Here is a 26,980-nt window from a genome sequence, read left to right as displayed (position 1 = left end):
TACATTGGTTTAATTTACACTAATTCACAAATTAATATACATTCCACAAACCACTTTTACTTGCCTCATCTACTCCTTTCTCATGTTGAATGTGCGACTAACCGAAAGGATCAGATGGTACCACAGAGATGTGCGAATATAATCCAAATTTTCATGCGTTGTCAAATAGCATCTAGGATTTCCACGGGATTAAAGTGTGAGACCGAATCATACAAAAATAATGGCGATTTAATTTATTGTGTTGATACCTGATACAGTTCGTGGCATTGTCGATAGTCTCAATGTTTTATTTCTTATACGAACGTGTGTGACCACAAAAACATTATAGCCAAAAAACCCGACAAACTCATATTGTGTGACTGAAGCAACGATCATGCATCTTTTGCTTGTAAATATTGGTTAACAAGCGTAATAACCAGTTACGATCTTTGTAACTTCAGCCAAATCAGCTTCAGCCAAATGAATTGTAGTGTCTTCTTCGGATATAATGTCTTTGGTAATCCGCAACAAAAGAAGTTTCGAAGTGTTCAATAATTTCGCACGCTAGCTAGGAAATAGTACTTGCCATTTCACCTGGACCAATAATGTTATAACAAACAGCATGTAGAAAATTAAATAAGCTGGCTTTTAATTACTACAATTAGTAGTTAGTTATTCACACCATTGGAAATGTTGCGCAAACTTTGAAGTCTCGTTAGATTTAGAAAAAAGACTTTTTTTTTATTTTAATATTTGGTAAGCGATAGTTTTTAGCCTAGACATCTAGGTGCGGATTGGAGAGAGCTAACGAAAATACGAAAGGCAATATAACAAACTTACAAATTAAAAAATAATGTAGAGCATTTAATGGTTCTTCAATAAATCAAATTAATTAAAGCCACTCGCCAGTATTAAAACTTAAAGCTACAAGTCTTGGGAATTGCGAACTTTTCACACCCCCGTCCAGGGTCTACGGTAACTTTTATTTCACAAATATATATTCTATATTTACATGTCCACCAATTATTATGTTCTCCGCAACAACGCCACGTCGTCGAAAGCTCTCTAATATTATCCTCTACAACAATAATGACAATTAACACAACTTTTGCGCCTCTTAGGCCTTAGATATGTGTAATGAACCTAATTAACACTAAAATAAAGGGAAATCTATTGTCTGGTTAAAACCATGTGCATCTAAAAGGGCGGTAGGAAGTCTTCCCGTAACAAATTTAAGGTCGAGTTATACGACGGCACAAAAAAGAACCGAGCGAAACCGTGAAAAATGGCAACAACGTAACTACACAAACTTAAAACACGTATAACAACAATAATTTCATTTCTATTCTAAAATATTCATAATCTAGACTTTGATAATGTTTCGTGTCTACTTTAGCGTGGAAAACACGTTGTTTATATAAAACGATTTTAGCGAGATTTTGTTTTTTGAAAATATACAAATTATGTTCCTAATATTGACATTACTCTCTTGGATTTGGTAGTTATAGGTACAATGTGAAAGGTTCCTTTTACTCTTTTTGTTTTTGGAATCAAAATAATGAACATCAAAGCAATTCCTATGGAACTCATTCGTTGAATCCTCGTTAAATATTCGCGTATTAGCTTTTAAATCGGAATTTGAACAGTTCTCGAGGAAAAACAAGCAAGGATCAAAAGTCAGTCTCAAATAATGACGGTCCGGTTACGAAAATAAGAAAAATGTTTCCCAAAATGAAGAAAATCTATAGTTTATTTGAGTAAGAACACGTTTAGTAAGACATTAGAATCATCCCGCGGGTTGAAGCAACAAATTGATTCTTTTGTAATGTGGTTGAAGGTTAGGATGTAAGAACATGAATACCTCAATGGGCGGTTAGAATGTTCCATCTAAACGAGATATTAACAATTACAATTCGCGGCTTGGGGTCCTTGGGTGGCATCCGTGAGCCGTTGCCCTTTAGCACCCCCGGCCATTAATGTGGGATCCGTGTCTAAGCTGTCGGACATCTTGTCGCAGATTATGTCGACCAGTCGTTCGAAAACAGCCTGAAATGATAAGTTGTCCTTTAAAATATTTCCACTATGCAAAAGCTTTTATGACCCCAGAACACAATTAATTTAAATCGACATTTAAATAGTTGGGCAGCCTTCCGTTTAACTTTAAATACTTTGGAATGATTGTATCGATGAAGTTATCTCCTTGCCAAATTAAACAACCTGTAAGTTAATAAGGTTTACAATTTCGCAAGTTTGTACTTTCGTATTCTTGTTTCAACGTTTCGACTGACGCACAAATTTGAATTAATTATGACCCCTTAATATTCTCCTAAATAAAGGATTACTAAACATACACCAGGATAGATAATACAGTGTGTCCAAGATAAGGATGCACAGCATGGGGATCTCGGAAACTATAAGAGATACAGTGTCGGTTAAATTAGACAAAAGTTGCGCATTTTGATACCGAACAAGATCCCGTTTTACAAATTTGAAAATTCCAAGCCGTTCCGGAAATATTCGAGAAAAACCGAAATATTGCGATTTCGTTTTTATTATTTTTTAAAGCTATTTGAAAAGATATGAAAAAACGGAAAACACTTTTCCATTAGCACTACAGCGTTTCGATTCCATGGAACCACCATCAACTTTGATTTTTCTTATGGGACGGAAAAAAAGTACACACAGTATTAGGTTGTGCTTTTCATTGCGAATTCAACGATGTACGATACAATACGGTTACTTATGTTTTTATCCAGAAAAATGGATTTTTAATACATTTCTAGTATTTTATTGTAGTAGGCCATGAGATCCGAAAGATGAAAGGCAAAAGAAAATGGTTGACAAGTCCGAGTTAATGTGTTTATTTATTTACTAACTCTTTATCATTTAACATAACAACTAAATCCAACAAGTTAATGAAAAACAAATTCTATAACAAATGTTCGAATAAATGACCTCCATTTTCTAGGCATAAGTACTCCCGTCTCACGGTAGACTCCAAAACACGACTTAACATTTCAGGAGTAATTTTATTAAACGCTGCTCGTACTGATTGTAAGGCTTAAATTCATTTTTCCTTAAAATAAACTGAGCTGTAGATTTAGCTACCCCATTCTGGACTTCAATTTCTCTGGTAGAAGTTTGTGGATTTTCGATAACAGATTGTAGAACAATGTATTGGTTTTCTTCATTGGAAGGTTTTTGTCGGGATAATGCAGGCTTCTTAAATGATCCATATTCTTTCAGATTAAATAACAAACGCCGAAAAATACTCTTGTCAGGTTGTCTCCGCTCTGGGTATTTGTTAGAATACATACGCTCGGCTTCCACACAATTTCTTTGGCATCAGATGTAGCAAGACAGCATATCACATTTTTCTTCGTTTGTAAAATTACCTCCCTCCATTGTAGAACAAAATAAATTAGAAAAAGACAACAACAATAAAAATACAAAAACAATAACTAAAGGAATAAACTTATGATCGACTGATAACAAAGACAAATAACATTAATGTGTCATTGAAATTGACTGGATGTCATTTTGTCATGGCCTACTCCATTTAAATGCTGAAATGTATTAAAAATCCATTTTTCTGGATAAAAACATAAGTAACCGTATTGTATCGTACATCGTTGAATTCGCAATGAAAAGCACAACCTAATACTGTGTGTACTTTTTTTCCGTCCCATAAGAAAAATCAAAGTTGATGGTTGTTCCATGGAATCGAAACGCTGTAATGAAAATTTGTTAACGTCAATTTGGAGAGATTAAAAAGTGCCAATGGAAAAGTGTTTTCCGTTTTTTTAAATAGCTTTAAAAAATAATAAAAACGAAATCGCAATATTTCGGTTTTTCTCGGATATTTCCGGAACGGCTTGGAATTTTCAAATTTGTAAAACGGGATCTTGTTCGGTATCAAAATGCGCAACTTTTGTCTAATTTAACCGACACTGTATCTCTTATAGTTTCCGAGATCCCCATGCTGTGCATCCTTATCTTGGACACACTGTATTTAACAGAAATGATACAGCTACAAAGAGGAAATTAATAAAGTTGTTCTATAAAGGTTTCAATTTGGCGGCCAAATTTGAACTGGTTTAATTTACGCTTCGACAAAATTCGATTGGAGATGTTGTGTCGCCATATTTTAATTTCCTGGTAATCGTCATGGAGCCAAAATAGAAACGCGACAAAATAATAAAAACGAAGTCTCAAAATTTCGTTCTGCTTGAAATTTACCAAGCCTAACCATATTAGTTTTGGATATAGCAACCTGAATTTTTCATGTAGGTATAAATATGTATAAAAAAACAACAGTATACTCGACACTTGCAAATAGTAATAAAAATATGCTACTAAATCATGTATATCATCACCGTGGGAAAACTTTTTTCATTGAAATAATTTTGATATTGGAAAATGTTTTTTTTGGTTAGATCGGTAGATTGACAACGGATGCAGGAGAAATCCAGAAGATTTGTAGGTAGTAGAAAATCCTTTAATCAGACAGTTTTCTTGGACTTGGACTTTTCATCAGATTTTTCTATAAAAATGTTTCTCTAATCTGTTTAAAGATATTCTGGTTTTTATTTCTGGTTCTTTCTTCTTTTGTTTTTGTTTTTTTTAGTCAATCGCTGATGCCAATAATTTTATTATCAATACATGTCGGTTTGGGGTGTTTTCTGTTTTAGAACACTCAATTGGTCAAACCCATGAAATCATTTCTTGTTTACAGAACTCCACCAGCATTGATTGCCATAATTTACTGCTTCTGTCAAATTATAACACTAGTAGTTGATATTGACTATAGCATAGAATAAATCTATATTTTTGCAAAAATGAGATACAAAAAAAAAATCTACGATAGTTTTATAGATATAGAGAGAGTGCCGGAAGTGAAGTCATCCAGGTTAATTCACGTAATATCTGGTGGATTGTCAAAATCAGACAGACTTTACTAGCATCTCCAGTACATTTTTTATATTAACATATTATGTGGGAGAAAAAATGACCTAATCTCATTTTTAAAATTTCTTAGACTGGAAATTTTGGATGTTTTTTATTACTTTTTACCCTATAAGCGCTCTAGTTATTAGCCGCTGTACTGTAATAACATTTTAGCAGTTTTTTTTTTAATATTTTATATCCACGTTGTATGAACCTTATGAAAATTCACTTTAAATGACTGTTCCATTTAAAATTCCACGCAATTTTACCGGCGGTAAAATGAGATGCAATTTGTAAAATTTAAATGCATGTAGTTTCCATTCTAGCTTTTAAGCCGCCTCTTTGTGATTAATCCAATAATTTGTTGCTGTAATGAACTTAGCCAGGTCAATCGAAACAATTTCGTTACGCACTCAGATCCAATATGAAGCCAATATACGGCCGTTTCTGAACTTCGTCATGTAAGGCGTACTCTAAACAGTGCCTTTGCAAAACCATTCGATTAAATTTACTAAAAATATGCCCTACCTTAACGTTAATGTTTTCTTTCGCGCTTGTCTCGAAAAATTCGACGCCAAGTTGTTCGGCTAGTTGCTTCCCCCGTTCAAAACTGATAACTCGTTCGTCCTCCATGTCGCACTTGTTTCCGACTAGGATCACTTGCGCGTTATCCCACGAGTATGTTTTTATCTGAGTTACCCTTGAAAATAAAAAAAGATGTTTCTTTAGTGTACTATGCAACAAGTGCGGTAAACGGTATTTGATGCATGAGTTTATTTAACACTAGCGGAGCGCAGCGGAGCGAATGTTTAATAAACGAGTGATTTAAACAGTTTTTCTACTCCCGTCTGTAAAATACCTAATTACACACCGATCTAGAGTGCGAGAAGCGTCAGCTTCGTTTCCCACGGATCTGATCCACTTCGGACATTTCAACGATTTTACCAAACGGGTTTGGGAGCAATCGGATGTTTTCGGAGATATTTCTCACGCTTTGAATTTTGATTTTGATTCTTGTTGTTTTGCGAAAATGTAGCCGAAAACTAACGGTCTTAGAAAAAGTATAGTATAAAAAACGTTCTGTAAACTTTTTAACTCACTCGTTTATTAAACACTCGCTCCGCTCGTGTCAAATAAACTCGTGAGTTAAATGCCGTTTACCGCACTTGTTGCATAATATGCTATTACCGAACGTGTTGCATACTATAATTTTTCTACGGCCGTTAGTTTTTGGGTACATTTTCGCAAAACAAAACACCTTCGTCAAAATTCAAAGCGTGGGAAATATCTCCGAAAACATCCGATTGCTCCCAAACCCATGCGGTAAAATCCCGGAAGTCAGTTTCATTTCTCACTTTGGACATTTCCGGGATATTACCGCACGGGTTTGGGATCCATTTTCGAAAATATTACCGCACGGCTAGAATTTTAACGTTTGTCAATTTTGACGGCCATGTCGGTGAATAAATTCGTGTTTTTTTGCAAAAGTTAACCAAAAACTAGCGGTCGTAGGAAAACTATAGTAAGCAACAGGTTTGTTAAACTTTGTAAGTTAATCGTTTATTAAACAATCGCTTCGCTGCGCTCCGCCACCCCAACACACCACACTTGTTTCATAATATTATTACTAATGCTTAATACTGTTAATTAGAGTATTCGTGTATACCTCAATAAAATCTGCAATGTTATTTTTTTTTGCTATCTATAATAACTGTGGCATAATAGCCAGTTTTTGACATTTTTTGTATTTTCCATAGAGTTGCAATTAAGTTATTAAAATAGCCGAAAATAATGTGCAAATATATTTTATAATCCAGTATTGTGCTGAGGAGCTTTTAAATGCGTTAATTTAGACTAATTAAAACTAACTTTCCGAGATGGTATTTATTCTATTTATGCATCCTTAGGTTTCTTAAATTCATGGTTAAAAATTTTACATTTTCCATTATTTCACACATCGTATAATCAGAAAAATATAAGACACAGCGATGAAGGGGCTAAGTTTCCATCTTCATTTTTCAAATTAGGATTGACCAAATGATTGCAAAATTAGAGCCTCTTAAAAATTACTAAAAAAATTTTGTAATAATTTTCTAGCGTTAATAAATGATATTGCTCACCAGTCTTGCACGCTGTTGAATGATTCTTCGTTTGTAATGTCGTACATTAGAATAAAACCCATAGCTCCTCTATAGTATGCGGTTGTAATCGTTCTATATCGTTCTTGTCCAGCAGTGTCCTTAAAAAATAAGTTCATACATCAACGCAAATAAATTGGTTGCCAGTTTTTTTAACCTACTAAGAATTTTATATTTGCATCCAAAATTCCAAATTTAATTTGTTTAAAAAGGGACAGAATGAAACGAATCATGTGACCTCCACCAATTGCTAAGTCTATAGCAGTATTAGGTAAACCTCATTATCAAAATTACTGAACAGAGTAAACCGCAGAACGAGGTGAAGGTAAACACCAATCCACAACGCAATGAAGGATCAGGGAAGAGCAAAAAACTCTGTAAATTTTTTAAAACCCTCTGGTGTATTAACCAATTTCTCAGAAAAAGTTCTACTCGCCAAACACATCGAAGGGGAAAATACGGACCGCTTTCATTCTCAGCGCTATCGATTTTATTTGCCGGACCGGCAGAGTTTTTCCTTAACGCTTTTAGACGTCAAAATATTATGTTCCCGAGCAAGGTCATTTTAAATATTAAAGAGTAAATGCTAGCTTATCGTTTTATCGCGATGTGTGGAAGAAAGCGTTTGAATGTCTTATTCGTCTGATCTTTTTAGACATTTCCGAAAGGCGACATGACTATCCTACCACAAACAAAATCGAAGCGACGAAGAATATTATGCCTTTTTATAATTTATTTTCTGAATATTGTATTTTTAGAATGTTAATTCAAAGCGTGGGAAATAAGGAAACTATGTGCAGAATGGACCAAATTAGACAATTTTAATGGGAAACTCCCTTTTCCATAGGAGACAAACGAAAACTAAAATCAGTTTTTGGACTTCTCTTTTCATGAACAACATAATAGTATTCTTCGCAAATAGATATATACATATATAATATATATATATATATATATATATATATATATATATATATATATATATATATATATATATATATATATATATATATATATATATATATATAAATAAATATATATATATATATATATATATATATATATATATATATATATATATATATATATATATATATATATATATATATATATATATATATATATATATATATAAAATTCTTAATGACTTAATATTTCTAATAGTTTATAGATCAGAACCCTAAATCAATTATATATGAGACTGAGACACTGATAGTTTTCTGGTGCTTTAACACATTCTTCTTCTTCTCGTTCCTTATCCTAACGGAGGTTGGATATTATCATTGCGATCCCAATCTTGTTAACAGCTGCTCTGAATAGTGGGTTTGATGTCGTTCCAAACCATTTTCTTAAGTTTTTGAGCCAAGAGGTTCTTCTTCTCCCTTGACTCCTTCTGCCCTGATGTGAAATTTAGACCCTCTGATCACGTGGCCAAAGTAGTCCAAGTTTATTCTTTAAGAGTTAATTACTTCCTCCTATTTCTGGATTCTCTTCAGCAGTTCCAGATTGGAAATCCTGTCAGTCCATGATATTTTTAACATTCGCCGATAACACCATCTTTCAAAAGCTCCGATCTTGTCCATATCTACCTTTTTCAGTGTCCATGCTTCTGACCCGTAAAGTAATGTTGAATAAACGTAGCATCGAAGCATTATTATTCTTAATCCGGAATTTATATATCTGCTGCAAAGAAACTTTTTGATCTTTACAAATGCACTTCTGGCTACCTCTATGCGACTTTTGATTTCATGAGGCTGCTCCATTGTTTCGTGTAGCCATGTTCCTAAGCATTTGTATTTTCTTACTCTTTGCATCGTTGTGTTGTCTATAGTAAGAATTCTTTGTAATAATCATGTATTTAGTTTTCTTAAGCTCCAAGCTTGTCTGAACTATAATTTTGTCGTCCGCATAACGTAAGGTGTTTAATATCTGTCCGTTTATGGTAACACCCTCCTGAGTCACTGAAAATTTTCTCACTATATACATCAAAGCGTAGCGTAGAAAGAATACAGCCCTGACGCGCGCCTCGCAGAATCTCCGCTTCATCTGCAAGCTGATCTTCAATTCTGACTCTGGCTGTTTGGTTCCAGTAAAGATTCGTTATGATTCTGTTATCCCGACTATCAATATTCATGTTGTGTAATATTTCTATAAGTTTTTGGTATTCAAATTTATCAAACGCCTCTCTAAAATCATTAAAACAGGCATTGACATCTTGGTTCATGTCGAGACATCGTTGCACTAACACATTTATACCAAACAGAGCCTCTCTAGTCCCCATGCCCTTTATAAAGCGTAATTGGCTATCTCTGATTTCGAAGACTTCTATGATTCTTAAAAACACCTTCAAAGTGTGACTCATAACGACTATTGTTCGATGATCGGAACATTCTGTAGTATTTTCTTTCTTAGGTAACGTTATAAATGTAGTTGAACCCCGCTGTCTTGGAATAACTTCGCTTGAGTATATGATATTAAAGAGATTTACGAGATTTATCATTGTGTCTTCATCTATAGTTTTACCAGATTGAACAAATGTAATTGTCAATTTGCGAATTTGGTTATTTGATTTTTAGTCATTTAAATAAATGCCATTTTTGTTGTTATATGAAAGCCGAGAAGAACGCAGAGATAGCAAGAAATTTTTACTATGACCAATATCCTAACACATTGACAGAAGATTGGAAAACGCGGCCAACCCCCTTTGATTTACAAGAGATAATGGCTTTATGAGCCGTTAAAAATAAAATGTCAACTCACTCTAGCAAGAAGTAATGTTAGATAAATAAAAAAACAAATACACGGCACACAGTACCAAAAAAGTTCTTGGTAGAAGTATAGTTTGCTTTCCCGCGTTTCATTCAAATTAATTTGAATGGTTAAACCAAAACCTAGCGTATTCACAGCTAAAATCGATTACGATCGCATCTCTCAAAGTCCACTTGCTCAAAGTTCGCGACCTCTAATTCTTCCAAGAAGATTCGAGCAAAATATCATATGGGAAGATAATTTTAAGTTCTCTTCATTGTTTCAAAATTGCATGGTGGTCCATATAAAAAAATTGTCTGTGTTACAATTTTTTTTCCTTCTAGAATAATTAAAGAAATTAATGGAGTTACGGTGAGGTTTACCGGTCGGAAAAATGCATAAACTGACTCTCACTGCAATGCAATGAAATCAATTTCAAACAATGAAAGTGTCTTAAGTATTCGTGGGGTCACTCTGTAATTCCATGAACCTAATGCGGTTTTATGACTCTAAACGTTGCTGAAATAGGTGATACATGAGTGAATGACTTAAAATGGTTATTAAAAACCGTAACTAATATCTACCAAACTGTTTCCGAAATTAAATTACATAACTTACAAATCGCTGCCTCTACTGTTAGGAATTTACGAAATGATTTAAAAAAATATAGTTGTCCTTCTCAGTTCGATCGATTGCAAAAATGAAAGAAATTGTATAGGAAGCAAAGAAGAACTTGCTAATTGGATTCGTAACATCTGTACAGCAGGATTATGATCATCAGGAGAAGCATTACTGAGACGAAAACTGACAACCTGTCAGTCCTACAATCTATGGGAAAATGATCCTTCATCAGTATTTAATTAATATACCGATATATCAAGTGCGAGAAAATGACTCCTAGGTTTTAAAGGAATAGCAGGAATAGCGAAAAGATGGAAAATGTTACAGCATTGCCAAATTGCATTGCATTAGCACATCCCAAAATCTTACGAAAGTCTGACAACAGCGTCCCTGTTCCTGATTTCAATATCAGGCATATCTTTGTCACACTGGAGGTTTGACCTATATACCGCAAAAATGTTTGCTAATCTGCATTTGAAAAAGATTATAGGTTACACATTACGACCATGTCTTCAGTTTTCTAACTTAAATGTTAACTAATCCTTTCTGTTTCTGCCAATTGGCCGAGACTCTATTCCTATATCCCCATATGGCATTATGACGCAGAAACCTTTGCGTTCTACAGAGTTAAGCTAAAGACGCGATTTTTTTAATAACACCAAATTCTCGTATTATCGCGCCACCCTGTATATAGAAAAGGCGACTGATTAACGTACCTGCATGCACAACACTTACCCATATCTGTAACTTCACCCTCTTGTCGTGCCTAAACACCGTTTTCACTTTAAAGTCTATCCCGACGGTACTGACGAATGCCGACGTGAAGCTGTCGTCCGCGTATCTGAACAAAAATGAAGTTTTGCCCACGGAGCTATTGCCAATAATAAGCAGCTTGAACATATAATCGAAATTCTGGTCCGCCGCGTCTTTCTGCCATTTTGGATCGGTTCCAGCCATCTGAAACAAACCCCAATGAACCGAAACCCTTATGATTGCAACCCATGAACGATATTTAATTGGCTTGCCAGTTACAGTATAAATTTTTAATGTAATTTATGTATTATTTTTTAGTACGAATTAGAAGACACGTAAATTAATACCAAATAAGCTCATAATGTTGATATGTCCATTTTTCGTCGGGACCAAACTATAGCACTATGGTACATTAGTTTTATTGGGACGTGAACAGAATCTTCGGTAAGAAAAACAACTACATAGTAGGAGGTTAGGAAAACGCTTCTGGTATTTTGATTAAACGATTGGATGAACCAGGAATGACCAAGAGTGAGCAAGTCATGAAAATAAATAAACTTGGAGTCAGAATCAGAATCTTTGCAAAATGTTTAAGAATTTAGCTCAAAAATAAAATCCAAGAAATCAATAAGGAAACACCTGCTTGTTAAAGGGCAATGACTCAATGCTTGAATAGTTTAATTGGTTTATGGCACGATCTTTGGCCTCAATGCTAGGCAACAAGATGGAAGAACACAGAGAACTAGTAACAACATCACCGTTTGCATTTTTCTTTACTCTTTTCAAATTTTCAGATAACTAAATCGTAGGACATTGGAAACAAGTAAACAAAAGTAGTTGACTGTTTTCAGAAGTTCATACACATCTTCTGAAACAAGAAATTTTAAATTACGAGCGTTTATTATTTATCGAACAAACTACAAAGTACAAAATACAAAAGACATGAGTGTTTGAGGTCAAAGATATAAAAATATATTCAATAAATGCCGGTGTATAGCATTGTTGAGCAACGCAAGTTCTCTTCTACCTACACGGCAAAAGTACTTACAAAACTTTTGACCATGATTAACTGAAAACAATCAATATATGGCAGTTTGCTTGACTAATTTAAACAGCTGAAGAAAAAATATGTTTAGGTATTGTTAAGAATTTCACTCGTCTAGCCAAAGTTCTCAAAGCTTTTTTTATGGTATTTCCATGAAGATAATCCCATTGAATTTTCAAGCACAATAAGAAATTTTTCGTCAAGTGTTATTTTGCAATAACGTCACAAATTATGACCATAGTATTATTAAAAGAAATACACGAGGCACTCACGCTGTGGTCTGTAAAATATCCTAAAGGAATCTCGACCCAAGAAAGGAACCTAGAACGCTGCTTCCTCAGTTCACCGTGGCCACCTTCACCGCTTTCACCTGACAATGTAAAACCTAATATAACCAAAGTTTAAGACTTTTCGAACTACCCCGTATTATCACTGATAAAATTAGCTCGTTAATGATTAAAACTTGTATAAGCTCATTCCGATTCGTCCTTTTCCCGCTAATAACAAAAAGGCCTTGATCACTATTTTTAACGCGAATTTTCTCGACACGGGGCTACTCTTCAATCACTGCCGATCCAATTTTAGTCTAAATTTTAATTAAAAGTATTTTTAGTCATTTCGTTACCTGCTTTCGGCATGCTATTACGCGCGGCTGGATAGTGAAACTTTTAAACCGTGTCACCTTAAAAGAGACGACAACTCGAATGTTGTATTCCGACCGATGCTCCTATTCGTATGCTAATTAAATTGATAAAAAGTACGTTATCGGGGTTTCGCTTCCGAATAATAAGAGCGCGTATTGTTCAACAACCAAATTAACACTGCGAGCAAATACTAGGACGTTACTGATATAAACTAACTAACCAAAACTAAGACTGCAATTTAGATTTGTCAACAGTAACTCAACGTTTCTCAAAAATCATTGAATTTGTTCGAAATATTTGAAGCTGACATTACATTGTGGACTTCCAATGAGAGTTATAAGGAAAATGGAGAGTATTTCAAACAAACGAAATGAAATGGTCTCTGAATATAATCAGTGTTTGACGAAAAACAAAGAGAACAGTTTCAATACTTGCTGCAAGTTGTCAAAGAACATTATAATTATTAAATTTATATTTTTCTATTAATACTGTATTAAAGTAAAAAATTTCATATGGTGGAACAGAATTCTTTTTCTATCAACGTATTTATTGATATTCTTTGAATAAAGAACTTTTTTTTTTGAATTAGATAATAAATAATCTTAAAATTTACTAATTCAATGAGTAAATTGAAAATATTTATTAACAAATATGAATATAAGTACCTTTCATGAATCGAGTTATCCATAAAACACAAGAGACCTTTCTTGTAGAGCATTAAATTTCCTATAAGAATAATTGAAAACATTTCACGATAATTATTTTTCAAAAAGAAAATCTTTTTTTTTTACCAACGCTAGTCAAAATGCTATAATTATAATATTGTTCTAGTAAATAGTCTAAAGTACTCAATTCTGCATGAATCAAGCTTGCAGAAAGTGTAATTTTAAGCCACTTCGTTCGTTACCCCTTTCCTTATGTTTTGAAACTATCGGTTGTGTTCGGTGGATTTTAACCAGGGATGATATTTTGGCATGTGCCAGTTCTAATAGTGATATTGCTCAGTAAATAGTCGATAAACTTCCTTAGTCACTTCTCTATTAAGCATTCGCTCAGCTCGTGCTAAATCAAACTTATAGTTCAAAATTCAAAAAAATTTCACCCGTGCTATATTATAAAGAGTATCGAATTTATATACAAAATTTGGACAAAGGCCATATATCTCAACAATTATTAGATCCAGTTTGGAATTAGGCTGACTTCAAAGGTGACATATGCGATATGGCCACATTTATGATCTTTTCCATAAGCTACCGAACTTTCTTATTTCAAATAGAAATACCATATTTTAGTTTTTTATGCCTTAAAGTGCTAAGTATTTTCCGAGTAACATTCACAATCAACTGTTTTTCAGGAATGACAAGAAATGAAAATAATTAATGATTTAATGAATTGGTAAACTTAAATTACAGTAAAAACTATTCAAAAACAAAGAATTAGGTAGTTGACAACGGCAAATGGTGAATCTACTTTGCGCAAAAAAGCTGTTGAAGCGCTATTAGAGAAGTGGCTGAACACGTCCACATCTCTATTGGTGCGTGCCATGCAATTTTTTCCGAAGTTTTCGGCATGAAACGTGTAGCACCAAAATTGGTTCCGAAACTGTTTAATTTTGAACAAAAGGACTGCCGGAGCATCACTCACAAGCTGTTAAACGACGTCAATGATGATCTCGATACCATCAAAAAAGTTATTAACTTGTGTCCCAATGGAAGGACCCAGAGTCACTAAGACCCAAGTTCGATCAAATGTCAAGGTTTTGCTTACTGTTTTACTTGATTATCGTGGCGTAGCACATTAAGATCGTACGGTCAATAAAGAGTATTACCTTGAAGTTATGCGCCGTTTATGAAGAAAAGTCAGGACTTGTGGGAAAACAATGCATGGATTTTGCATCACAATAATGCACCTACTCACTCATCGTTGCTTGTGTCTAATTTTTGGCCAAAAATAAAAAACGATCATGCTTCAGCCACCATATTCACCGGATATGGATGGCTCCCTGTTCCCAAAACTCAAGAAACCCATGAAAGGTAAGAGGTTTGGAAAGGGTAACTTTGAAGAGGAAATATTAATTTTGATTAATATAGATACTTTTTGATAAATCTTAAAAGTCAGCTTGCTTTTGACCACATCTCATATAAATGAATTTTAGTCTATCTAATATCAAATAGGTTGTTCCTGTTAAAATACTTCAATTACATTAATCAATTATCAGTGAATTTTTACAAAAATCTTAATCGGGTTAAGTAAACTTAGTTTTGATTATTTATAAATTCGACTGTTGAATAGAAAGTATTTTTATTGAAGGCAAACTTTTCTCCAGCCGAGAAAGTAAACCATTCAGGAGAAACTTTAACCGACCAGGCAAGTTTTGAGCCGACGCTTTTGAAGCAGGATGTTATCGGCTGCATCAAAGGATGTTTACCGCTATGCCGAACTTTTTCAATGATCTTGCACTGCTTTTTTTCACCAGTCTGACGCTTTATATGGAACCTCGAAAACAATACTCTATGAAACCTATCCAGACATCCTCATTCTATTAAAAGCATATTTTGTACAATAATGTGCTACATTAACTTCAATAATACTTTGTGACGTATTCGTTTCGTTTATTTTAGATAAAATAAAAAAAATATTAAGCCAAATAGCAAACTCGTCAAGCAAAATTCCAAATTTTGTACGCAATTAAAATTGCTCGTCCCAAGAACACTTCAAGGAAATAAAGTTGTTAATTAAAATTTTATATCCAATATTTTCAGTTACTATTCATTATTCAATAACTCTGATATGGTTTTTGCATTTTTTTCTTCTTTTTAGGTTTTTATTTACTCATCACTTAGACCAATATAACTAATATATACCTTGTTGAAATGAATTGTGCAACATTTCGGATAGATGAATTGCTGTCCGTCATCAAGTGTAAACCCATTAAAGTAAATAATATAGACCTAATATATATTCCACGGTAATAAACTCGTCAAGTGTTGGACGACAATGCAACTGCTGGGTTTCTCAATCAGAATAATACATAAATAGATGCACAAGGTGCACCGTTTGTGGAATAAATTCCAAAATCATAAAAAAAACGAAAATTATGTCTTTTAGTAGTGACCTAAATCGAGAGTAACCTCCGTCGGATAGGACGGGGTTATTGGGCAATATAAGTCATCCTACGTAAACAAACATTAATACCTCCCATAAATCTATAAGCAATTTGGGAGATTATTGCATTTACTAAAGTGACAATCACTGAATAAAATTTCTGCAACATAGAGCTAGTTTTTTGGTTCAAGGCTTTATTGGTTATATGCGACCCAACGTCGCACGAGCCACAACAAACGAGATGTTGTCAACAGATTTTGAAAATCCAGAAAAACTTACCTGTTTTTAGCGAATGATCGTCAACGATACCACTCACTATCTAATTACAACGGATATTTTATAAGATAACGGGAGAGTAAAAGATGTAACTGAACTGTCGTTTTGCCTGGTTCTCGTGCTGAAATCGATCAGCTGGCTGAAAGCACAATCCTCGCTAGTCCCGAGGACCACTCACGGGCGTATTAGAAAATCGATAATGGTGTCACGGAAACCTTGATAGCAATGTGAGTGCCCGAAACGCGCCATATTTGAAATTTTGTTGCGTCTATTTGGATTCGATAGGTCGAAGAGAATGATGGCGCGATGCTTCCTGTAGGTAGCGCTGAACTGCACCAAACAAGCTGCCCTAAGTGCAAAATTTGAGGTTTGGAAGAAATTATTTTGAAAGGAACCTACATATTTGTGGAAAGATATATTTGAAACAATAATAAATATGTAAAATTAATTTTTGTTATATATTTTTATAAAAATTACAACATATGGCCCCATCGAACCTCTTTGTTATATAAAATAAAGAATTGCAAAACAAGTAGATCAATTGGGGTTCTCAAGGCTGTACAAATTAGTGCCAAATCGATTAAATGGCGTGACGCGTACTTTTTCGCATCTAATGTCAATAATATTCAAGAAATGCAAAAATAGTCAGATATCTGAATAGGACAGGATGTCGGATTAGCTAGTTAAAGCAATTTAATACTCTTCACACAGAAACTGGAATATTCCTAAGGCCAGTCGAGCAGGTAACGCCATCTGTAACTAAAGCCGAGCACCGTATAAGCAGGAATCAATTCCTTGTGTCTGGTTATCGATTACCCGTTTTGTTTTGACTGGAGAGGTCGTAGGCATGTCTTGAAATTGATATGCAAAACTCTTATTTTATTTAGAGTACACTAACTGAATTTTCTATTATCAACTCATATATCAACGCCATTTCGGGTGATTAACAGGAAAACACAATGTTAATGGATTTTTTTTTATTTCAAAAAGGATAGCACTATAGCACTGTTGTTTAAAAAGTAAACGCTTTGTATACATTTTAGCTTGGATTCTATAAAAACGTGATCAAAATTTTTTGTGAAAAATAGAAAAAAAAATCGCTTAGAAATTTGTTACTAATATATTTTTAACCGTGCAGTGTTGGCAAAGATATAAAATTAGCAACCAAAAACTATAAAGTCCAAATATACTAAATTTTTGGAATTGATATTGCCAATCGTCTCCAATAATTAGCGCACTTAATGCATTTTAAAATAATTTTATTTATTGAACTAACAAACAATCACTACATCGTTAAATTGTGGTGTTCAAATGAGGTCAATATTCGCCATCAAGCTTGCTGTGAATTAAGCTGTCAGTTTCTAGGTATAATTTTTATGTGGCATATATTTTTTGTGGGCATATTGTGTTTTTCTAAAACTATATAGATATGTTTTGTGATTACTATTTCACAGCCAGATATAATATTAGTGCATGCAAAACAATATTTCACAATATGAAAATTTTTGGGTATTTTATCAATTTGTTTATATTTGCCTATTTCCTATGTTTTTTTTCTGCGATTGTAGAATTTTGACATTCAATTTTTATGCGTATTTGTTATTTCATATACAGGCTGTTCAAGTTTAGTTCACGAAATAGTTATTTCTTTATAGCTCAATCGGTTTTTGAAATATTAACATGAAAACGTAGGTAAGTGAGTTTTCCTAGATTGAAATTGTTCATCGTATATGTAGACGGCGCTAGTTACACTCAAAAATCTCGTTATTTTATGACATAATGTTAGTGCTGTTTTGTTGTTTCTTTTTGTTAAAATTGCGATAGAGTACGATAAATAATAAAATACTATACTGCAATAACCTGCAAAAAATGAAGTTCTTTTGGATATTTCCATAAGTGGTAGGATTACTTTTTGACATATCTCAATAAAATTTTATTATTCAGAATAATCCCGCTTTCAATTGATCAGAAATAAGTAAACCCAGTTTGACCCACACTGTACAAATAAATTGTAACAACAATAACAAATATAAGTTCATTTACTGCCTTAAAAGAAATACTTTTTAAATTTATTGTAAATAAACAAAAAATAATCGCAGAATCGAAGGTATTTTTATTGTACGCTAATAAATTACCTATTTAGAAATTATTATAATTTACGATTAATAGACTAACAATTCTATCCGTTAATATTCTATAATATTATTATATTATAATTTACCTATTGGTTAAGATTTTAAATTTAGTTTTAATAAGGAGATATTAAATTGTTTTATTTTCTCTTAGTCTACCACACACACGTTATAACCAAATTGTCAATTTGTTTTTTTTTTAAATTAATTACTTTGTTCAATTTTGTTAAAAATTTTGAAAATAATTCTGAATAAAACTGAACCATTGAAATTTTGAAATTTACCCACAGTACGGTAATCAAAATAATCAAAAAAGTCACAAAATTCTTAATATTATGAGAATTAAAACAGAAATCTCGTTATTTGAATATTTCGCGAAATAAATTTGGTTGGGTATTTGCAGTATTCGCTAGCTTTGTTTAGGACGATGTGGTAATTGTATTTGTAATCTTAACTCGTGTGCAGCATGTAAAGATATATTAAAATATAACATCTTCAACGCATTTCATATTCTTACTATTTTCCATTTTATAGGAGTACGTTTAAAATTATAGCCAAACAAAAAGGAAAAGTTCAACGACTCCTCTCCTACTGTTAAAAATTCTCGCAAAATGTTCGCCGAGTTTCGAAAATTTATCGCGGCTTTTAATGAAGAATTATTACGACGAGATTATTTACGACGTTAGTTTTAGGTATTTGAGAGCATGACGCTGCTGTGAATGAAATGAAAGTAGACAAGTACGAAACTTGTTATTGATCTAGTAGGATAATCTAGCAGACGTTGCTCGATGGCTCGAAAGGCAAATCCGTATTTAATTCCGTCAGCGGTGGTATAAAATTTACTCAGTTTTGGTGTTTATGGCGGGCGATTTAAGACTTGCAGCGGAAATTGTACTTTCTTTTGGGATAGCAGTTCTTTTTGTCCCGAATTATTTCTTAAATTAAGCACATCTTATACCTAACTGGTCCCCAACATTTTTTATTATTTCTTAATTCTTTCATTGTCATTTAAAAATTTTGGTTTTTATGGCGGGGGATTTAAGGCTTGCAGTGGAAATTGTACTTTCTTTTGGGATGGCAGTTCTTTTTGTCCCGAATTGTTTCTTAAACTAAGCACATCTTATACCTAACTTTTGCCGAACATTTTTTATTATTTCTTAATTCTTTCCTTGTCTTTTTAAAAATTCTCTTTTGTCTCTCTCTGTGTCCTTCATTTACCTATGCCTCTGTCTACTCAATTAATTTTTTTTGTTTCTATCTTAAATTTGAAATTTAAATCGACGAACAACATGTTTGCCTATGTAATGTGGTTTTTTATCTCTGACTTTCTCAGCACTCGTTGTCACTGAGTATGAGTTTGTTGGAGTTCCAAAACAAAGGCTTGATTGTATCTGATTGATTTGACATTATTACATTTTGCAACAAGTCTGATAAACGTCATTTTAGTGACTAGTTTGTTTTCTGAAGACGTTTATAAATTTTTTCCAGGACCATTAGTTTTTGGGTATGTTTTTAGAAAATAGCACGATAACATTCATTGAGTTACATGTCCATCAGAACTGATAAATGCGAAAATATCGTCAGTGGCTGCAATCTATCGAAAACACCCGACCGCATCAAAACCCGTGGTTAAGGAATCTAAAATATCCGAATAAAGTGAAATTCTCCGTAGGTTTGAACGCTGGAACGCTGGTTTTGGAGCAGGCAGCAAAAAAAACTCTCCTAACAATCATTTTTGAAACATATTTCCAGATGTCTACGAGGAAACTGTATTTTGCCTGTTGCATTTGTTTTACAATTATAAATAAATATTATGCATTATTATTATTAAACAATTATGTTAGACATTAGACAATTTTTTCGACTTTAAAATACCCAAAGGATAATATAAAAAAAATTAAACGACATTTATTCAGATAAACCATTAGTATAAGTTGTAACATATTACACGCTACAATTTTTGACTCCAAATTTATAACTGAACCAGCGAAGTTCATCTTCATTTTGAAAGAAACGAAATATAGTGGAAAAATTATTTAAGATACAGAAAATTGCTAACAATGTTCTTTTATAAGCCATTTTGGGCTGCAATTCTGCAGATACGTTATTATCGAAGCTGCCTTCCAAAGTTGCTATTGTACGAGAAGGAGTTGTAATAACCCCACTAATAGAGTAAACAAGCGTACAATTATAAATTAAGAAAATATTGCAATTGGCTAACCAAGCAATCAAAGTTTAATAAGCATTACAAGAAACAAAAGAGATAGAGACGGCATAATAATTTCATAGATAAAAAAGTATACTATCAAACATGTGGGCGGAACTAACTCATCAATGTTGTCACAGTAGTAGTTCATTTCTATAGTTACTTTGGATACTCTCCACCAGTATTCAAAATAATTGATCGATGTTAAAATTTAATATTATAAAAAAAAAAAGAAAATTTATTCATTTCCTTTTTAGATTGTGTAATATACACGGAATCTTACGCATACGATAAGGCGACGTTTTATATTTAAAATGACGAAATATAAGATTTTTCAAAATTAGTCTTAACCAAGATTTTTTTGTATTGCGACAGTACTCCAGGACATCTAAACAGGGCATATCAGCGCTACTATACAAATTGAAATGGAATGAAGCTAAAGTATTACACAGTAACTAGCTAACCACTAAGTTTTTTGCATTTTTTGTTATTTACTTTCAATAAGCCGGTTTTGAGTTGTTTACATATCTGGCGGAAACATAAAAACATAAAAACATTTATTACAGAAAGCGAAATAAAGTTTTATTCGAACTGGCAGATACAAATGCTGGAATAATTAAGAGCACATTTTACAATATGACAATCAAATAAATAGGGCTTTTGATGCGGTATCAGCGATGCGTTATCTTCGCTTAGCTTTGGGCTTCGTCTGCAGTCTGGGACATATAACTAACGTCATTTATCTTTTGAGGACTTTAACTTAACCTGTGACGAAATAATTTTCGCAAAAAACGTTTTTTTTTTCATTTTGAACACTTAAAAACAAAACGTTTCCGCACCCACCCACCGTTATACGAACTTTTTTTTCTTTGGTGAACATTGGCGCCTGTTTTTTGAAACACCATGGGTAATAAGCATTGACAATTACAATGGAACAATTTAAATAACGATAGAAGAGTTTTCCGCTCAGGAAGAGCAAAAATATTATTTTTGAAGCAACTCGTCAACATCGATGACAGTATTGTTTGCTGGAGCGTTAAAATCCGTCATTCAAACGTCGACTATACGCGAATAAAGTAAGCGTAAAAATTGTTCAATCTGAAACGTAAATGTCACGGCAAAGATGCAACGCGGAAACAGGATAATACAAAGGATTTTACTTTACTCGAAATGAGAAAACATACTTCCGTTTCGATGTGGAATGCTTAAAACGGGCGCACCAACCGAAAACCTATTTTGTTCAATGGCTGGTTCAGCAACGGCTTTTAGAATTACACATGTATACAAAAAAATTTTCTTCTTATTCCTTATGCATGATTTCATCATATTTTGTGCTTTGAACACGGAATTCAATAGGCAAAAATGACGATTTAATTGAAAAACCATATTATTAAAGTAACAACAATTATAAAACAATTTAAATATATTACGGTCTAAGTTTAACAGTGGAAAATGCAACTCTTACAAGTTCTAAAAATATCAGTAAATTTATCTCATTATGATGATAAAATACAAGTTACTTTGTAGTTCTTTTTCTTTTCATCGTTTCCATCGGAGTTTCTCTCCGAATCGACCATTTTCCCATTGTAGCGTCTTTCAATTTGCGTAATCTCCTGATGATACCTCTCATCATGCTCATCTGATACAGCACCGAAATTTTCAACTTCATAAGCAGAAAGGAGCTCTCGAATGATTTGTCGGTAGTCGTCAGCATTAGTATTCCCAAAAACATTATGACATACATTTACAAAAGCCACCCAAGCTCTTTTTTCTACTTTGTTCAACTTCGAATTAACAGTTCCATGAGTCATGAGCTCGCGTATTTCCGGAAATACAACAATTCCTTCTTTCAAATTTGCGTCACTGATTCGAGGAGATTTTGTTTTAAGATATTGAAAGCCTGCACCATCCTCGTTCATTGCTTTGTCACTTGGCACTGAAGGTTTATGAGATACATTTTTGAGTCTAGCAGTGAAGCTTTTTTTTTGTGGCCAAGTTTTGACTTTGTAATATTTTTCTCTTCCTCGCATAGAAAACAACAGAACTTGGCATATTTGCCCTGTAATCCAGTAAGTATAGCGACAACTTTTAAATCAGCACAAATATTCCATAGTTATTGAGAATATTTTATTTTTTCAAGTAACACCTCCAGATTTGCAAAATTTTTCTTGATGTGCAACGAGTACTGATGGATATTTAATACCAATAGGGAGTAAAACCGCTTTCAAATTTATCCCCAAAAAGTCTCCATTCATCAGAATTTTCTGGAAAACTAAGTTCTTCAAGAAGGATGGCAGGCAGAAATAAAACATTTGTGACTAACTTCAAGCCAACGTTCTTGAGCAACTGTTACAGCATGTTTTTGGCAGTCAACTTTTATTCCTCTCATTGATAGATAACCGAAAATAAAACTGATAATTTTTTCGCTGTAAACTCATCACAAAAGTAGCAAAAAACATTTACTTTAGAAAAATTTTCAAATTGCTATTTAATATTTATTGGCTCTGTTCATGAAAAAATACATGAACTACACATAAAACACTTAACAAAAATATAGAGAATACGAACTTTATGCAAAACTTACCAAAGTATTTGATACAGAACGTAAACAATTAAAAGACAAATTTCAAAGCCAATACTGCGCAGGCGCATATGAACAACCACAAAAATCACATTCGGCATTTTCCTCCTTTATCTTACAACTCGCTCAAACCTATTTTGTATGTATATACACTGTTGATGATGTTAAGGCATAAAATGCATTTAAAAAAAAACTACATTTATATCAATATGAACAGTGACCTTGAACGAATTGACAGAATTTCCAGAGATCACGGTTTGCTTTTAAACCCAAAAAAATCTTACGTAATCATAAAAATAAACAATATTATTTCAAATTTCAATATTATTTCAAAATAATTAAGAAAAAATATCCCGAATACATGTCCGAAAAAGTAACTTTTAAAACAGACGTGAATAATGTAAATCTAAGATTTAAAGGGGTCATAGTTCCTCGTCACCGATCTGGTCTATTTGAAAGATCCTTCAGTTACGACTTGGCTAAACTATATAATGACCCGCCCCATTCCGTTCAGAATGCGCCAATAAATTATTTTCCAAATAAACTAGAAACGTGGTTATGTTCTAGAATTTAAAGAGAAAAAAAAATGGAAAAAAACATTGAGAAGTTACAGAACGCAGGAAGAATCAAACCAATGTGCACTGCTAGAATTCTTTAAAAAATTGTGGTACTTACAGTACTTTATAGTACTTTTCCTTGTCGAAATTACCCGAATAAAGTATATTATTATTATATTATTATTTATGATACTTAAAAAAAATTATATCGAAAAATCTAGACGTGATGGAAAATGTCATCCAACAGGAACATATTCAGAGCATTTTTAGGACACAATTTTTTGAAGGACGATTTCATTGCAGACCAGTGTTGTCTTTTATCATTGCACCTCGAAGACGTATAAATATTATACGCTCCAAATGAAATAGCTCCGAAATTACTTCTCCGGAACCGGAACAACTTAAGAATTTATTACCCGCCTTAGCTCAGGGATGCAACGTGGAATCGACTAGTTACATACGCACATGCATTTTTAACATTTACGTTCGGGAATAAAAATCTTGCCGCTCGACTCGACGTTATCAGTCCAACCGATGTTTTGGTATGACGCAATGGAGAAAAGTTCTCGCTGTTGAATTATTCACGTCGTAGCTTACGTCAGTTGAATCCCACGGATGTTTCCGGTTCGTTTGACCACTCCGGATAAATAGATTCACGTCATCCGCGTACAATTGTTATTATATTGGTTTCGCTGCCGACGAACGCAATTTCGTTTACATTTTTTTGTATTTCATCCTGCAGCGTTTGATCGATGACGTACAAATCCCGCATTAAATAAAAAAACTTCATATTGCCAAAAAAGTACACTCCGGAATAAACTTGAAACCCGAGATTTTGATAAATGTTTTCAATATGTAGCAAAGAACTAACAAATTCATCCATCTAGCGAAGAGTGTCAGATACTGCTAAAGCTCCGAATTTAACTTCGATTACTACGTAATTAAGGATAGAAAGGAATCAGGGATTAGGGAGAACAGCAAAGAAACTCCCATATTATTTAAATTAAGTTTCAGTTAAGCTCCGAAAAGTCAACAACTTCGATTCATCGCCAACCGACGCTGAAGATTTATAAAGAGTATGAAAGTGAAGTTTTGCTGAACATCTATCGAAGTACTTTTTAAATTTCATGTTTTGTAGATCAATGAATGAAGTATACTTATTGATGCAACGCCTGCGAAGATTTAAATTATGTGACGGATAAGGTGATGATCTGCATTTTATAACTATACAATAAAAGAGCAAGGCATTGGGTTTATATCTCTTGGAGGTGGCCAGCCAGAGGCCCTCCTGTAATAAGGTCTAATGTGGTTTCTATGCCGTCGAACTCCACACACCAGATGAAGGCATTTTATCTTTTTGTATGCGATACTTTCCGATGTGGTTCAAGCAAGTGATCAAATTAAGATAAAAGTAGGGGATCACAAGCAAACTTCTTGGTGTCTTGGGACACATTATGTCGATTACCATAGATCAATTGTATTACATTATTCTATGCAACCCGTAGTTTAGCATTTAATCGACATTAAGCTTTAACATAACTTAGAAAAGTGAGAGTCCAAGAAACTGCCTTGAGGCATTCCCACAGGCAAATGGGTTTGAAATTGGTGTCTCAATCACTATAACGGACCTCTTGATTAAAAACGAAAAGAGAGATTCACAAGGCCTTTCGCTGAACCCGTTGCAATCCTCACAAATCAAGACTTTACTAAAATCGAGCAAAACCAATGCAGAAACTTTGTTTTCATCGTAAACTCTAAATATAACGTAGACCACATCCACAAGAGCAGTTTCACAGCAATAACCTTTTCCAAACCTTAGCTGTTTTGAAGGGCAATATTAAAATTGTTAAGAAAACCTTTTGTCTCATTTACTGTATTTTGTCCTTGAATTTTTCTTACCGTTAGCAGTAAAATATGATGTCAAAACACATTTATTCATCTTAAGTTGATAGGACAGCAAAACTGCACCAAAGTAATATTGATATTGTCATTTGTAATTAAATTCGGTGTCACAATCCCCAAGTTTCAAATTAGATGAAACATCAGTAGATTAGAATAGTTAATTCGTCGACTGGTATCAGTAAGGCTTCATCGCCAATATTATTACAAAGAAAAACATACGCTGCTGACTTTTTTTATATTACTTCTGTTTTTAATTCAAATAAAGGTAAATAAGAGCAACTATCAATGTAGGTATTACAAGCGAAGTATGCTCATCTTGTGTTAGTTTAAACCTACCTTTAATAAACTGAATTCCTTCGGTTTAGTTCGGTCAACTCCTATCTTGGTAATATTATTCTAGTCGATTTGAATTCACAGATGCCGAGTTTATCGCGTAGTAAACCTATAAACTTGAGGCAGCGCATTTTGACTTTTATATGCAGAGACGGTTATTAAATCCACATAAATTATGATCTAGAAACATATTTCGTTTATATTAGATTTCTAGTAAATTCGAAGCAGCAGGAGAATGACGACATTAAATGGTTACTCTGACAGAACCAAAAATATAGAGAGGTATAGTCAAGCTTGGATATGGCATTTGAATAGTCCCATTTTATTAATAGACCCGTGCCCCAGACGTGACAAATTTTTTTTATATTGTTGCTGCTGTAATAATTTCTAAAAATTACTATTTAATAATCTACTGGATTCCTCCCATGTTGGTCAGTAAAAAAGACAAATTATATTCATTTTCTTGAACAATTAAAAACAATTACATTACATTAGATCCAAACGATATTCTGCTTAGTTTAAAAGTAAAGTTTGAGAAGAAATCCCCCTACGTCTTCCATCACTAAAACTATAGAAATGCTATGTGATGATACTTTTGTGATTTGGCCTAATGATCAAGAATTTGTGATTTTCTAAACCATATAAACTTACACCCTACCCTACGTTTTACCATCGAATTAAAAACTAATAATAATCTCCCATTCTTAGTTATTCTTGTTAATAGAAAATCAGACCCAACACTCTTGTTTACAGAGCCGCAAAATTGTCGCAACCGGAATCACTGACCCCATAATTAAAACATCTGACATATGCACGTATACCAAATAACTTCCATATTAGAGATATTAAGCGTGACCACAACTCCCAACCAAAATGAGTCCAAAAGCAACTCCACACTTACTACTGTGATCTTCCGTAGATTCAAAACATTACTGACCACATATCCAAGGTGCTTAAGAAATATAATATTTGAAACACCAGGGCTGTAGAGCGTTTCATGTATATGTGGCAAA

General features: G+C 33.4%; 1 protein-coding gene across 2 annotated transcripts; it reads right to left on the bottom strand.

The window, feature by feature from the left end:
• Positions 1-5: 5 nt before the first annotated feature.
• On the bottom strand, positions 6-16,416 carry LOC132703802 (ras-related protein Rab-3). 2 transcript variants are annotated; one of them, XM_060673277.1, is made up of 6 exons: positions 12,857-12,891; positions 12,504-12,601; positions 11,169-11,390; positions 7,047-7,165; positions 5,455-5,626; positions 6-2,025 (listed from the first exon to the last, which is right to left on the bottom strand). In XM_060673277.1, the coding sequence occupies exons 1-6, from the start codon at positions 12,867-12,869 to the stop codon at positions 1,879-1,881; spliced, it is 771 nt and encodes a 256-aa protein (XP_060529260.1). In that variant the 5' UTR covers positions 12,870-12,891; the 3' UTR covers positions 6-1,878. The 2 variants fall into 2 exon arrangements, with proteins under 2 accessions (XP_060529260.1, XP_060529261.1); XM_060673278.1 differs by lacking the exons at positions 12,504-12,601; positions 12,857-12,891 and adding an exon at positions 16,260-16,416 and having other exon boundaries at positions 7-2,025.
• Positions 16,417-26,980: the final 10,564 nt, after the last annotated feature.

The sequence above is a fragment of the Cylas formicarius genome, unplaced genomic scaffold (genome assembly GCF_029955315.1).
Source record: "Cylas formicarius isolate icCylForm1 unplaced genomic scaffold, icCylForm1.1 PGA_scaffold_6__28_contigs__length_40554024, whole genome shotgun sequence".
NCBI classification, from domain to species: Eukaryota; Metazoa; Arthropoda; class Insecta; order Coleoptera; family Brentidae; genus Cylas; species Cylas formicarius.
The sequence above is the reverse complement of the archived record's forward strand: the minus strand, read 5'-3'. Positions and strand labels throughout refer to the sequence as shown.